This window comes from Sminthopsis crassicaudata, chromosome 6, assembly GCF_048593235.1.
Source record: "Sminthopsis crassicaudata isolate SCR6 chromosome 6, ASM4859323v1, whole genome shotgun sequence".
Lineage (NCBI taxonomy): Eukaryota > Metazoa > Chordata > Mammalia > Dasyuromorphia > Dasyuridae > Sminthopsis > Sminthopsis crassicaudata.
Window position 1 is genome coordinate 238,484,491 of NC_133622.1, and position 13,534 is coordinate 238,498,024.

The 13,534-nt window shown below is 34.3% G+C and overlaps 1 protein-coding gene across 1 annotated transcript; it reads left to right on the forward strand.

Moving 5' to 3' along the window:
* The first annotated feature begins 7,792 nt into the window (after window positions 1-7,792).
* LOC141545792 (olfactory receptor 4C3D-like) lies at window positions 7,793-8,737 on the forward strand. Its single transcript, XM_074273050.1, has one exon. It carries the CDS (start codon window positions 7,799-7,801, stop codon window positions 8,735-8,737), a length of 939 nt encoding a protein of 312 aa, XP_074129151.1. The 5' UTR covers window positions 7,793-7,798.
* Window positions 8,738-13,534: the final 4,797 nt, after the last annotated feature.

Here is a 13,534-nt window from a genome sequence, read left to right on the forward strand (position 1 = left end):
TATATGTTTAGTATTGATATGGCTTCATTATTTATGCTACCTTTCAGCAGGATATAGTTTTCTTCCTTATCTCTTTTAATTAGATCAATTTCTGCTTTTGCTTGATCTGAGATAAGGATGGCAACCCCTGCTTTTTTGGCTTTACCTGAAGCATAATAGATTCTGCTCCAAACTTTTACCTTGACTCTGTATGTATCTCCCTGCTTTAAGTGTGTTTCCTATAAACAACATATTGTAGGGTTCTGACCTTTGATCCAGTCTACTATTCATCTCCGTTTGATGGGAGAGTTCATCCCATTCACATTTACAGTTCAAATTACTAATTCTGTATTTCCTGCCATCATACTATCCCCTGATTATGCTATTTTCCCTTGACCCCCCTGAAACTCTTCCCCAATATTTAATTTATAGACCCCACTTGTGACAAACAGCCCTCCCTTTTTAGTATCCCTCTCTGATCCTTTTAAGACCTTTCCCTTTTCTTGTACCCTTCCCTTATTCCCCTTTTCCTTTTCCCTTTTCCTCTCCTCCCTTTTAATGAGGTGAGAAAGAATTCTCTGTAAAACAAATATGTCAATTATTACTCTTTGAGCCTACACTGATGAGAGTAAGATTCACACAATGTTTCTCCCCCTCTCTAAATTCCCTCAGATGTGGTAGATTTTCTATGCCTCTTCCTGGGGTGTAGTTTCCCTCTTTTTATCACTCCTTCCCCCTTTTTCTGATACTACCCCCTTCCCTTTACTACTCCCCTTTTTTATATCAGCAAAATCAAATTATCTATGCAGACTTTCTGTATATCCACAACAGAGATACAGTTTTCAAGAGTTCTTTTTACCTTTTTCTGCTTCTCTTAAGTCTTGTGGATGTAGATCAAATTTTTTAGTTTAAGTCTGGTGTTTTTTTGTTTTTTTTTTTCATAGAAACAAATGGAATTCCTCTTTTTTATTAAATGACTATCTTCTTCCATGGAAGAAAATGCTAAACTTAGCTGGGTAGTTTATTCTTGGTTGCAATCCTTGATCTTTTGCCTTTTGAAATATCAGGTTCCAGGCCCTTCAATCTTTTAATGTGGAGGCAGCCAGATCTTGAGTGACCCTTATTGTGGCACCTTGATATTTGAATTGTTTTTTTTCTAGCTGCTTGCAATGTTTTTTCCTTTGTTTGGTAATTCTGCAGCTTAGACACAATGTTCTGTGGAGTTCTTTTTTTAGGGTCTTTTTCAGAAGGTGTTCGATGAATTTTTTCAATACCTATTTTCCCTTCTGTTTCTATTATCTCTGGACAATTCTCTTTAATAATTTCCTGTAAAATAGAATCTAGGCTCTTTTTTTGATCATAGTTTTTTGGAAGTCTAATGATCCTCAGATTATCTTTCCTAGATCTATTTTCCAGTTCTATAGATTTTCCCAGTAAGTATTTGATGTTATTCTCCAGCTTTTCATTTATTTTGTTTTGTTTGACTGATTCTTGGGTTCTCAAGGAATCATTCATTTCTGTTTGTTCTGTCCTGACTTTTAATGAGTTATTGTCTTTATTCACATTTTTTAGTTCTTTTGTATATACCCAATTGGAATTTTAAATGAATTATTTTGCTCTCATTTCTCTAATTTTTTAGAGAGTTATTTTCTTTTTCCAATTCAGAAATCCTACTTTCTTGAGACTTTTTTATCTTTTCCAATTCAGAAATCTTACTTTCTTGAGAATTTTTTATCTTTTCCAATTCAGAAATCCTACTTTCCTGGGATTTTTTAACCTTTTCTAATTCACAAATTTTGTTTCCCTGCATCTCCTGTGAATTCTTTCTTTTTACCAACTCAAATTTTAGGACGTTGTTATTCCCTATCATAGCTTCTCTTTCCTTTCCCCATTTTTCTTCAACTCTCTTAACTTTTTAATAGTCTTTTCTAGGAGAGATTTATGTGATGTGGGGCAGGTATCATTCCCCTTTAGGCTGTTATCTGCTGACTCTCTGCTGTTAACTTCCTTGGGGTTGGATACCTGCTCTTTCTCTGTGTAGAAGGTATCAATCGTTCTTTTCAGCTTTTTACTCATTGTTAAAAATCTATTGGGGTCTGCCCTTGGGGTAAGAAGTTTATTTATTTGTTTATTTACCAGCTTCCTCCCAGACTGGATGGATGCAGCGGTTCCTGTGCCTGAGCTAAGAGAGAGCTCTGGGAGAGAGTTCCCCTCCCCCTCCCTGGAAATGCCTCAGAGGTGATTAGTATGGCTGTGCTGTGAGGGTTGCCCAGTGAAGGACCCCGCTGTGTGGCCTAGTGACCATCCTGAAGTTTAAAGCTGAACAGTAAAAGCTACACAAAGCCCAGTCAATGTGTACTGTGGGGCGTGGATATCAGCAGCTGACATGAAAAGCCCTTGTGCTCAAACTGGAAGTGTCTGCTGGAAAACTGCGGTCCCTATTTCAAAGTTTCCACTTCTCTGGGAGTTCTGCTTTTCTGGTAATTCCGTGTCTGCTAGAGTTCCACTGCCTCAGGCTGAGCCTGGCACTATGTGGATTAGATGTTGCCTCAGGCTGTGTCCCCGTTGTTCAGGCTCTTAACTACCCCAAGGAGAAGCCCCAGGCAGCAGAAGGTGGCTTCACAACAGTGCCAAGATCTATTAGGTCACTTCCGGATTGGGGTGGTTCTAGGATCTGGCTTGATATTTTAAAGTGGCTTGATTTATCTTCTGAACTGCTGTTTTATAAGCAGAAAAGAGCTATCAGCCTGTGCCAGCTTCCTCTATCTCAGTGGCTTCTCTGATCCCAGAGTTCTCCCCAGCCCCATTGGCGCAGTGTGTTAGCACCTAACCGTCTATGCTGGCCTTTTTTCTTCCTCCCCTCGGAACTGACCTTTTCTGTTGAAATTCCAGATTCTCTTCAGCTGTTAATTTTGCTTCTAATCCTTGTGGTTTTTATCAGTCCAGAGTTATTTTTGAGGCTGATTTAATTAATTGGTAATGAGGGAAGAAGGGAGCTTACAAATTTGTGTATATCTTCTCCACCATCTTGGCTCTGTCCCCCCAGATTTGATATTCTAAATGTAATGTAGGAATATCTACAAGGATATTGATTGCCCAGGAAAAGAAATAGGAAATAAATTATGTAAATAATCCCATGTTAGCAAAAGAAATAGAACAAGCTATTAATCAATAACCAGATTAAAAATCTCCAGGGCCAGATGGATTTATATGTGAATTCTAACAAACATTTAAAGAACACCAAGACTATACAAAGTATTTGAAGAAATAAGGAATAAAGGAGTCCTACCAAATTCCTATAGAGTGAAAACATACAGAAAAATTATATACCAATTTCACTAATGAATATTGATGTAAAGATCTTGAATAAAATATTATCAATGAGATTACAGAAAGTCATCCCCAGCATAATACACTATGACTAAGTAGTATTTATACTAAAATACTAGTAACTTCATGAGAAATCAAGCAATAATAAAACAACAATAAGGAGAAAAAATAGAAGATAACATTAAAATTTCTCTCTGAGAAAAACAAAAACAAATAACTTCTCAAGAAAACACATACAGTAAAGACAAAAAAATTAAAAATAGACTACCTGAAAACCATGATAATAAAATGCCTAGACAGTTTTTGAGAAATTATTAAGTAAAACTGCCCCAATATCCTAGAATTCTAAAATTGAAAGAATCCTCTAATCACCTCCTAAAACTGATACCAAAACAAAAACTCCCAGGAGTATTCTAACCACATCACTGGATTCTCTGGTAGAAAATATTGCAAGCATCCAGAAACAAAGAAACAAAAGAATTCAATATCATGAAGCCACATAGAATAACACAAAGTCTACAACATTCTATATTAAAGGAATGGAGGACTTGGAGTCATCTTTTAAAATGCTTTGTTCTCTTCTAGACAAGCAAAATAGAAAAACCCCATACATCAGAATTTACAAAGTTTTACAACAGTGTTTAATAAAGTAATAAGAACAATTGCATGTTCACCAAGTTTGTCTAATTAGACCAAAATGCTCCTGAGAACTCATTAGCTGCCATACATGGAGACACTTCACAAAACTTTCTCTACAAAACAACACATGTTCAAAATTCTGAGGCTTCAGAGAAAGACATTTTCCAAAGATTCCCTTGAAGGTTATGCTTATTAATCAAGAGAATTGCAGCTGAAATGTTCATGTCTTCATGGGTGGCATCTTCTCTTCTTTCTGTTGACTATAACTGTATCATAGTCAACTGGGTACCTGAGCAGTGTGCCTAGCTGAACAGCCCAGTACAAAGGGTTCACAGGTGAGACTTAGAAGTTAAGAAAAGCTAATATTTTTGACTTCTGGATTGAAGGTGAATTTGGCCAGGTATTTTAAAAGAGATTGAATAGACTTGCTGGTGATTATACAATATCACCCATGAATATTGACTGTATATATATATATATAATTTTCAGTTTAGATCTCCCTGCTAGTCTGCTCAATAATATTAGCTATTCATCAGGTGGTCAAGGTATATGAATGGATGTGTATATAAATGTAATTTGAAATAAGAATTCATAAGACTTATAAGTAACATATTTTTAAAATAGTTTATTTTTACATTGATTTAGTACCCTTATGCCTCTCCTCCCAGAGATGACCATTTTTTACCATCACCAGTACCAGGACCACTATCACTTCATAAAAACTTATAATTCCTTTACTCTGAAAAAAGACATTTATGCACCTTTGCCATATTACTCAATGTGATTTGTGTATGTGTGTATGTGAGAGAGACACACAGACAGCTAGGCAGTCACAGACAGAGAATCACAGAGACAGAGACACACAGAGACAAGAGTCAGGGAGGAATATACAGACTCACAAATACAGAGACAGAGAGAGACAGACAGAGACAGAGAATGCATGGGAATGAGATGGGGATTGAGGGGATTCACATCTTCAGTCTCAGGTGAGATTGAGAACTTATACTCTCTCCATCTCCCTTATATCATCTATACAATCAAATAGGAGCTTTATAGTGATCATAGAATTTTAAGACAGAAGGGCACTTAGAGATCATTTAGTCATTTAATAGATAACGAAGTTGAAACACAGAGAGATGAAACCATTTTTTCACACAGGCACAAAGCCATAATCAAAGTCAGTCATAATTTCAACCCAAGGCCCCTAATTTGAATCCTAGTGTTGTTTTTTTTTTTCACTGTTAGACTAACTAAAGTACTTTGCAAATTATTTAAAACAAAACTAAAGTAAACTAAGAAAAAACAGTAGTTAGCAGTGTATTTGTTTTGAACTTCTATATTGAAAATGGATGTTTGGAAGCCAAAAGTAGAATGAAAAAAAAATGCTTAACATCCATTTCTATTTTTTTCAAATGAACATGAATCTAATCATATATTCAGATGGTTCTTGCTCCATTTCTCTTTGAAAGGCAGAAAAATGTTTTTTATGAAAAAGTTCACTTTATTTACATCTTGCTTTGGGAATAGTAGGCAATTTATTTAATAAATTGATTGCCTGATTAGATTTGGTTTTCTTTTCCTAAAGTTAGTATGGTCCTAGATAACAGACAGTGTTGATGGTCTATTGAAAATTAGGGAGAGCAGAAAGAAAAAAGGTTTGAAAATATACAGCTATGACAAGAAAGGAATGAGATTGTGGGCTGAGGATTTGTCCAATGCATATGACTGTTGATTCAGAAATTTTTATAAAAATTCATTAAAAAGCTATTAGTGTGGGGCAGCTAGATGGCACAGTGGATAGAGCACCAGGAGGAGCCAAGTTCAAATCTGATCTCAGATACTTAACACTTTCTAGCTGTGTGACCCTGAGCAAGTCACTTAACTCCAGCCTCAGGGGGAAAAAAAAAAAGCTATTAGTGTAATACAGAAGTAGGTAGATGGCACAGTAGATACTGTGCCAATCCTTGATTCAGGAAGACTCATCCTCCTGATTTCAAATCTGTTCTCTGACATTCACCAGCTATGTGAAACTGAGTAAATTATCTAACTTAGTTAACTCAGTTTCCTTATCTGTAAAATGAACTAAAGAAAGAAATGGCAAACCGCTTCTGAATCTTTGTTAAAACCATCACCAAAATTAAAGAATGGGATATGAGAGAAATCACTGAACCACAACCACAAAATGCCTATACCTTATATAAATAATTACTATTTAGACATGAACAAGTTTACCAAAAGAAATCAGTGAATGTCCATAGTAAGGGAATAACATCTCAATATTTACCCAATACAATTTTTGTGAATATTTTCATATTTAAACCTATTTTTAAAAGAAGTTTTTTCTCTTTGTGAAAAAGGAGAAATTTAAGATAAATAAGATACATTTTAGTGTTGTAAACTTGTGTAAAAGAGTTTCTTGTATATGTTCCTAAAGATTTTGTTTCCCTTTTAAATTGTGTTTAAAAAAACAGAAAATGGTGACAATATTTAATTCTATTGTATACATATTCAAATAAAGAACAACATAATAAAGAGCTGCTTATTTCATTCTTGAAAATTATCCTGAATATTGGCAGATTTCTAGGTATTATTTTTTATAATTACATTAACACTTTCATATCTCTTGGATTCTGTGCAACTCAAAGAAATGCTTGGGATTCTGATGACCTGGAAGCAAGAGTTTTTTTCTTTCTTTTTTCTTTGCATTTTTTTTTTTTTTTTTTTATAAATAGAGCAATAACAAAACTTTTTAAGATCTGTAAAGCACATTATCTCATGTAATGCATGAAACCACTGGAAGTTTATTCATAATTATAGATGAAATTTATGTTAAGATATATTAAATAACATTTTTATGTAACTGATAAGTGACAGAGGCACTTTTTGCATTTAGGTCTAACAGACTACAGGTCTATCCACTATGCCTAGTCATTAGCTGGTGGACTAGTTTCTTACTTTTAGATCAGAGATTATGGTACAGGATTCTCATCAAAGTCAAACTAAGACTAAGGGATTCTTAATCCTTTACTGTATGAATTTATTCCTAAACTCGTGTAATATAAAACCTGAGATTCTATAAAGTAAAACTCTTTAACAAATGAGGAAACTCAGCCCCAGAAAGACTAACTTTATTTCCCAAGATTTCAATGCTAGCTAATTGCAAATATTGGTTCTATGCTTAACTCCTCTAATTTTAAATAAAATGCATTATCCATTGCAATAAATTAAGTGTTGTAATTGTGAAGGAATGCCATAGAATGAAGGCAGGGGGGTTAGAGGAGAGTGCAAGAAGAATGGTGAATAAAAAGGAAGGGAAAAAAGCTCTCCCTACTTCAGGATTTAGATACTACTACTATATAGTGGGAAAAGAATGATTGCTTCCTGTTCTCTAGGAATATAAACATTTTACTTAGGAACCATATGTTTTATAATTATATGTGTATATATATCATTTTAAAAAATAATGTAATAGTTATCCATATTCTCTTTCTCAATTTTATTTTGTTTTTGACCATGATGTCATCAATGTAAACATATAGATGTTTATTGTTCTTTTATTACAAAAACAACATAATTTTTAAAAAATGATGGTTTAAGAATCAGAGATTTTGCATTCCAGTTCCAATTCTATGTATTACTTATAATTTTGTATTACCTTACTTAAATGATTTGGCACTTAATTTCCTCATCTATAAAATGAAGTTAGACCTTCTAAGATTCCCTATGAGCTCTCAAATCATGATCCTATGATCTTTGTCCCTTAGAGAATCTGGCTGTGTTATGGACATTATTAATGGGGTATGTATTCTACTCTTTCTAGGTAGATTGATTTTCCATGCTTCCCTCCTGAATGGAACACTCTGACTCTCCAAACAATGTGACTGAATTTATCCTCTTGGGACTTACACAAAACCCACAGCTACAGAAAATATTCTTTGTTGTATTTTTATTTATATTTCTCTTCACTGCATTGGCCAACCTGTTCATTGCAGTCACCATTGCTTTAAGTCCTACACTTTCAGCTCCCATGTACTTCTTTCTTACTTATTTATCTTTTATTGATGCCTGCTATACCTCTGTTACCACTCCTAAGATGATAATTGACTTGCTATATCACAGAAGAACTATCTCCTTCAGTAGCTGTCTCATTCAGCTATTTCTTGAACATTTTCTTGGGGGCTCTGAGATCATCCTTCTCATTGTCATGGCCTATGATCGCTATGTTGCGATTTGTAAGCCCTTGCACTACATGACTATTATGAGGCCTCGTGTGTGCCGTTTGTTGGTTGTAGTGGTCTGGGTGGGGGGCTTGGTACATGCCACTGCTCAGATTCTTTTCATGATCCATCTACCCTTCTGTGGCCCCAATGTCATTGACCACTTCATGTGTGACCTGTTCCCATTGCTAAAACTTGCCTGCACTGATACCTATATACTAGGGATGGTTGTTGCTGCTAACAGTGGAGTCATGTGCATGTTGATTTTTACCATGCTTCTTGTCTCCTACATTGTCATCTTGTGCTCCTTAAAGACACACAGCTCAGAAGGGCGACGCAAAGCCCTCTCTACCTGTGGCTCCCATTTTCTTGTGGTAGTCCTGTTTTTTGTGCCCTGTATCTTCACCTACACACGACCTGTATGTACTTATGAGATTGACAAATTAGTCACTGTATTTTTTGCTATTTTTACCCCCATGCTAAATCCCATAATTTACACAGTGAGGAACACAGAAGTAAAAAATGCTATGAGAAATTTGCTTAAAAAAAGAGTCACTTCTATTTCCCAATAATTTGAAGGGAATTATAGTATTTGCCTAAATATTATAACAAATAAGAAGTAGTCATGGAGGATATACCCATTAATAAAGAAGGAATTGGAAGATTATGGCACAGAATGAAGTTTTTGGCTATATGGATATGTAAATCTGTGGAGTGGAAGACAAACTCATGGCATTCTAAAATTATAATTCCATATTGTCAATTATTCAATTGCTTATTTGATGTATTAAATAGAATTATAGAGTAATAAAACTGAGAGTCATTTAGGGAATCATTTTGGTCAAATCCCTTATTTCACAGATAAGAAAACTGAGACCTAGAATGATGTTATTCCTCTAAAGAACGAATTAGAAAGAGGCATGCATTAGCACTATGATTTTTACATATCACTTCATCTCTAGGGCTTTTTTTTCTCATCTTGCCTTTGGATATGTCCTGTTACATAATAAATACTTTCAACATGCTTGATATTGAATATTGAATAGAAGGCTTTCAGCAGAGGTAGAATTGAATATTGTACTGGGCAAATTTGAGGAGGATATCAATGCTATTTGAGAAACACAATGTAAAAGTAGAAATACCACTAGTTTTCATGTTATAAAACTTGAGATTCAATCTTATACTTATTTGCCACACCTGGTGCCTTGGGTAAAGATTTTACCTTTATAGGTTAAACTAAATGATCCTATGAACACGTTCAAATTATTCTATGTAGGATTATTTTGAAAGGAGAATTTTACAACTACTAAACTAGAAACTAGTTACAACTACCTGTTGAACATGGATTTTTATTGTGTGCTGGAAGACTAGTGGAAAAGAAAGTAGAAGTCCTTGGATGGTATCCTGGAGTATAATGGGGTAATGTGCTATCTCCTTTCTCGCAATAATGAAAAAAAACTCTTAACAGCTAAAGGGAAAGATACATAAACTATGCATAAATCTTTTCCTCAAAGGCAAATCAAACAATTCAACAAAAGCAATAGATCCTATTTTCTTTAAACAGTCTTATTTAACTTTCAGTAAATTTAAATGATAACCTTTTTTTGAACCATAATATAAAAAATATGCCCTAACATTCAGCATTATTTTTTTTCAGGAGAGCAGGAAACCTTTCTGAAATGCATTGTCAATCATATGGGATACTGCTATTTCCAAGACTAACCCAAATCTATTCTGGTATGATCTAGAGGTAGAATGCTGAATTTCCAAAAGAACAAGATTAGAAACTGAGGATTTAATGTTAAGATCTTGATTCCAGACCTTACTACCTCTGTGAATTTAGACAAATTACTTTCTTCTCTTTAGCTCTCACTTAAACAACAAGCAATCTAGGTTTAACATGTATAATTATTCTAAACATATTCCTACATTGATCATGCTGCACAAAAACAATCAGATCAAAAAGGGGAAAAATGAAAAAGAAAATAAAATAATTAAATAAACAATAAAATAAAAAAAGGTGAAAACACGTTGTCATCTACAATCATTTGCCACAATCCCCTTTCTGGATGCAAATGACTCTATCCATTACAAGCCTATTGGAATTGGCCTGAATCACCTCATTATTGAAAAGAGCCAAGTCCTTCACAATTGATGATCATGTAAACTTTTTGTTGCTGTGTACAATATTCTCTTGTTTCAACTAATTTCACTTAGCATCAGTTGACGTAACTCTCTTCAGGTCTTTCTGAAATGAACCTTCTGATCATTTCTTATAGAACAATAATATTTCATTACATTCACATACAATAACTTATTCAGCCATTCCTCAACTGAATGACATTCATTCAGTTTCCAATTCCCTGGCACTACAAAAGGGCTGGTATAAATATTTTTACACATGTGGATTCTTTTCAACCTTTTTTATGATCTCTTTGAGATGTAAACCCAGTGGAGACACTGCTAGATCACAGTTTGATAGAACCTTTGGCCATATTTCTAAATTAGTTTCCAGATTGGTTGAATCATTTCATAGCTCCACCAGCAATTTATTAGTGTCCCAATTTTCCTACTTTCCTTCCAATATTTATGATTAATGTTTCCTTTTATCTGAGCCAATCTGAGAGTTATATAGTGGTATTTTGACTTGTCTTAATTTGCATTTTTCTAATCAGTAATGAATTAGAACACTTTTTCATATGACTAGAAATGGCTTTAATATATTCACCTGAAAATTGTCTATTCATATCCTTTGTATCATTTGGAGAATGGGTTGTATTCTTATAGATTTGAGTCAGTCCTGTATATATTTGAGAAATGAGGCCTTGGTCAGAACTCTTGGATGCAAAATTCCCTCCCACTCAGTTTTCTACTTTCCTTCTAATCTGCGCTGTATTAATTTTTATACAGACTTTTTGATTTAATATAATTAAATTTCATGATGTTCTCTAGATATTCTTTGGCCATAAATATCTTTCTTCTTCACAAATCTTCCTAATTTTCTTATAGTATCATCTTTTATGTATAAATCATGAACTCATTTCAATCTTATCTTGTATATGGTGTTAGATGTTGGTAAATCTCTTATTTGTGTCATTCTCTTTTTCATTTTTTTCCAGAAAATTTTGTCAAGTTCTTATTCTAAAAGTTGGAGTCTTTGGGAATATAAAACACTTGATTACTGCAGTCATTAACTTTTGTGTGTTAGGAACCTAAGCTCATCCTAAGCTCATACACTGTTTCTTAGACTATACTATTTTACACTTTGATTCTAGGATATCAGGGCAGTTTTCCTTAATGATTTCTTGAAAGATTTTTCAGGCTTTTTTTTTTTTTATCATGATTTTCTCCAGGATCTATTTTCCAGATAATAGTTTTTTCCAATGATGTATTTTACATTTTCTTCTTTTTTTTTCATTTTTTGTTTTGTTTGGATGATTTATGATGTCTCATTGAGTCATTAATTTCCATTTGTCCAATATCTAGCTTTTAGTGAATTATTTTCTTCAATTAGCTTTTTAAAAACTCCTTTTGCATTTGGCCAATTGTACTTTTAAATGAGTTATTTTGTTCATTATTTTTTTCCTATTTCACCAGTTCTACTTTTAAGGTGTTTTTCTAATATTTTTCTTTTTCAATTTCACCAAATGTATTTTGAAGGAGTTGTTTTCTTTAGTTAATTTCTGTTTCCCTTTCAAAACTCTCCTGTAAAGCCCTCATTTCAGTCCCCCAATTTCTTCTAACTCATTTGAGATCCTTTTTTGAATTTTTCTAATTGAATCTTTTGAGTTGAAGACCAACTCATATCCCTCTTTGAGGCTTTATCTAGAGAGGATTTTCTTTCAGTATCCACTAGTTTTGAAGTCTTTTCTTCTCTATCTCCATAATAGTTATTTATAGTCAAAGCTCTTTTTGCTTTTTTTTCCTTTTTTTTAAAGGTTGAGATCTCCTCCAAGGGCACAGAGGGGATTATCCCAAGCTTCCTCTACATGGTGACAGGAGCTTCACACTATACTGGGGTGGGTGCTGCTGTAAGGCTATCTACCATGTGCTGGATGTTCTTGGCCAAATCTCCCTTGTTATTCTATTCTCAGGGCCTCATTATTTGCCTTCTGTTGTTGTGTTAGAAGGTTCACAGCTAGTCTGCCGACCTACTGAATTCTGAACTAGGATAGAGAAGACAATGTTGTTCTATTTTGGTTAAAAATCACCTATGAAATTCTATGCATGGGGATTTTCCAGCTTTGAATTGTGGGATATTTAGTGTTTTTTTTTTCCTACTCTCAAATTCTGGGTTTCAGGAAGCTGTGAATTCTGTCCCTTTTAGAATTCCCAGATCAAGTGCCACCTTTTACATGATGTTATTCCTAATTTACCAGTTGTTAGTACTTACTCCCTCTCAAAATTACTTAGCATAATTTGTATCTACTTTCTTGTTTGCATATAGATTTTTTTTTCCTTTGGTCAAGTGATGAGCCAAAGGTTATACAATAAATGATATTCCGAACTAATTGTATGTCTGTTGATTTTTTAAAGAGGACTTTAAAAACTAAAAATGGGGAAGTGTATTTGATGTATATTAGAGTAAAGAGGAATCCACTAGATCCTGGAGTTGGGGCATATATAAGGAGTCAGAGCATATATAAGGAGGAAATCTCAGGGCCAAAGAGGACAAGCCCACTAGAGGACAAGCCCACTAGAACAGAAGCCCACTAGAAGCTCTGAGCCTCAGCCAGGATTCAGTCGAGCATATTCACAAGCCAGAGAAGGTAGCTTAAGTTCTTGGAATCAAGACTACAGAAGGCCTCCAGAAAACTAGCCAAGCCCCAAGTGAAGGAGAAAAGACTTTAAAGGAAACAATAAAGGATTTGAACTTTAACTCCTGGCTGCATTTGAGGTAATTATTATACTGAACTGAAAGTAAGGCTGCCTCCAGAAACCCCCTAAGAAACTTGCTCCCAGAGAACATTATAATTTAGAGAAGAATATTACAGGTCTTCAGTTCCAAATGTTCAGTAATGAAAAGAGCCATCTACACCCAGGGAGAGGACTATAGGAACTGAGTGTGGACCATAACAAAGAATTTTCACTCATTCTGTTTTTGTTTGCTTGCATTTTTGTTTACCTTCTTAGGGTTTTTTCCTTTGTAGATCTGATTTTTCTTGTGCAGCAAGATAACTTAAGGATATATATATATTGGATTTACCATGTATTTAATATGTATTGGACTACCTGCCATCTAGGGGAGGGGGTGGGGGAAAGGAAAAGAAAATTTGGAACAGAAAATTTTGTAAATTTTTTGTTGAAAAATTAGAAAAAAGTTTGAAGAAAAAGAAAACCTCTGGTTCAACCATTTTGAAGAACAACCT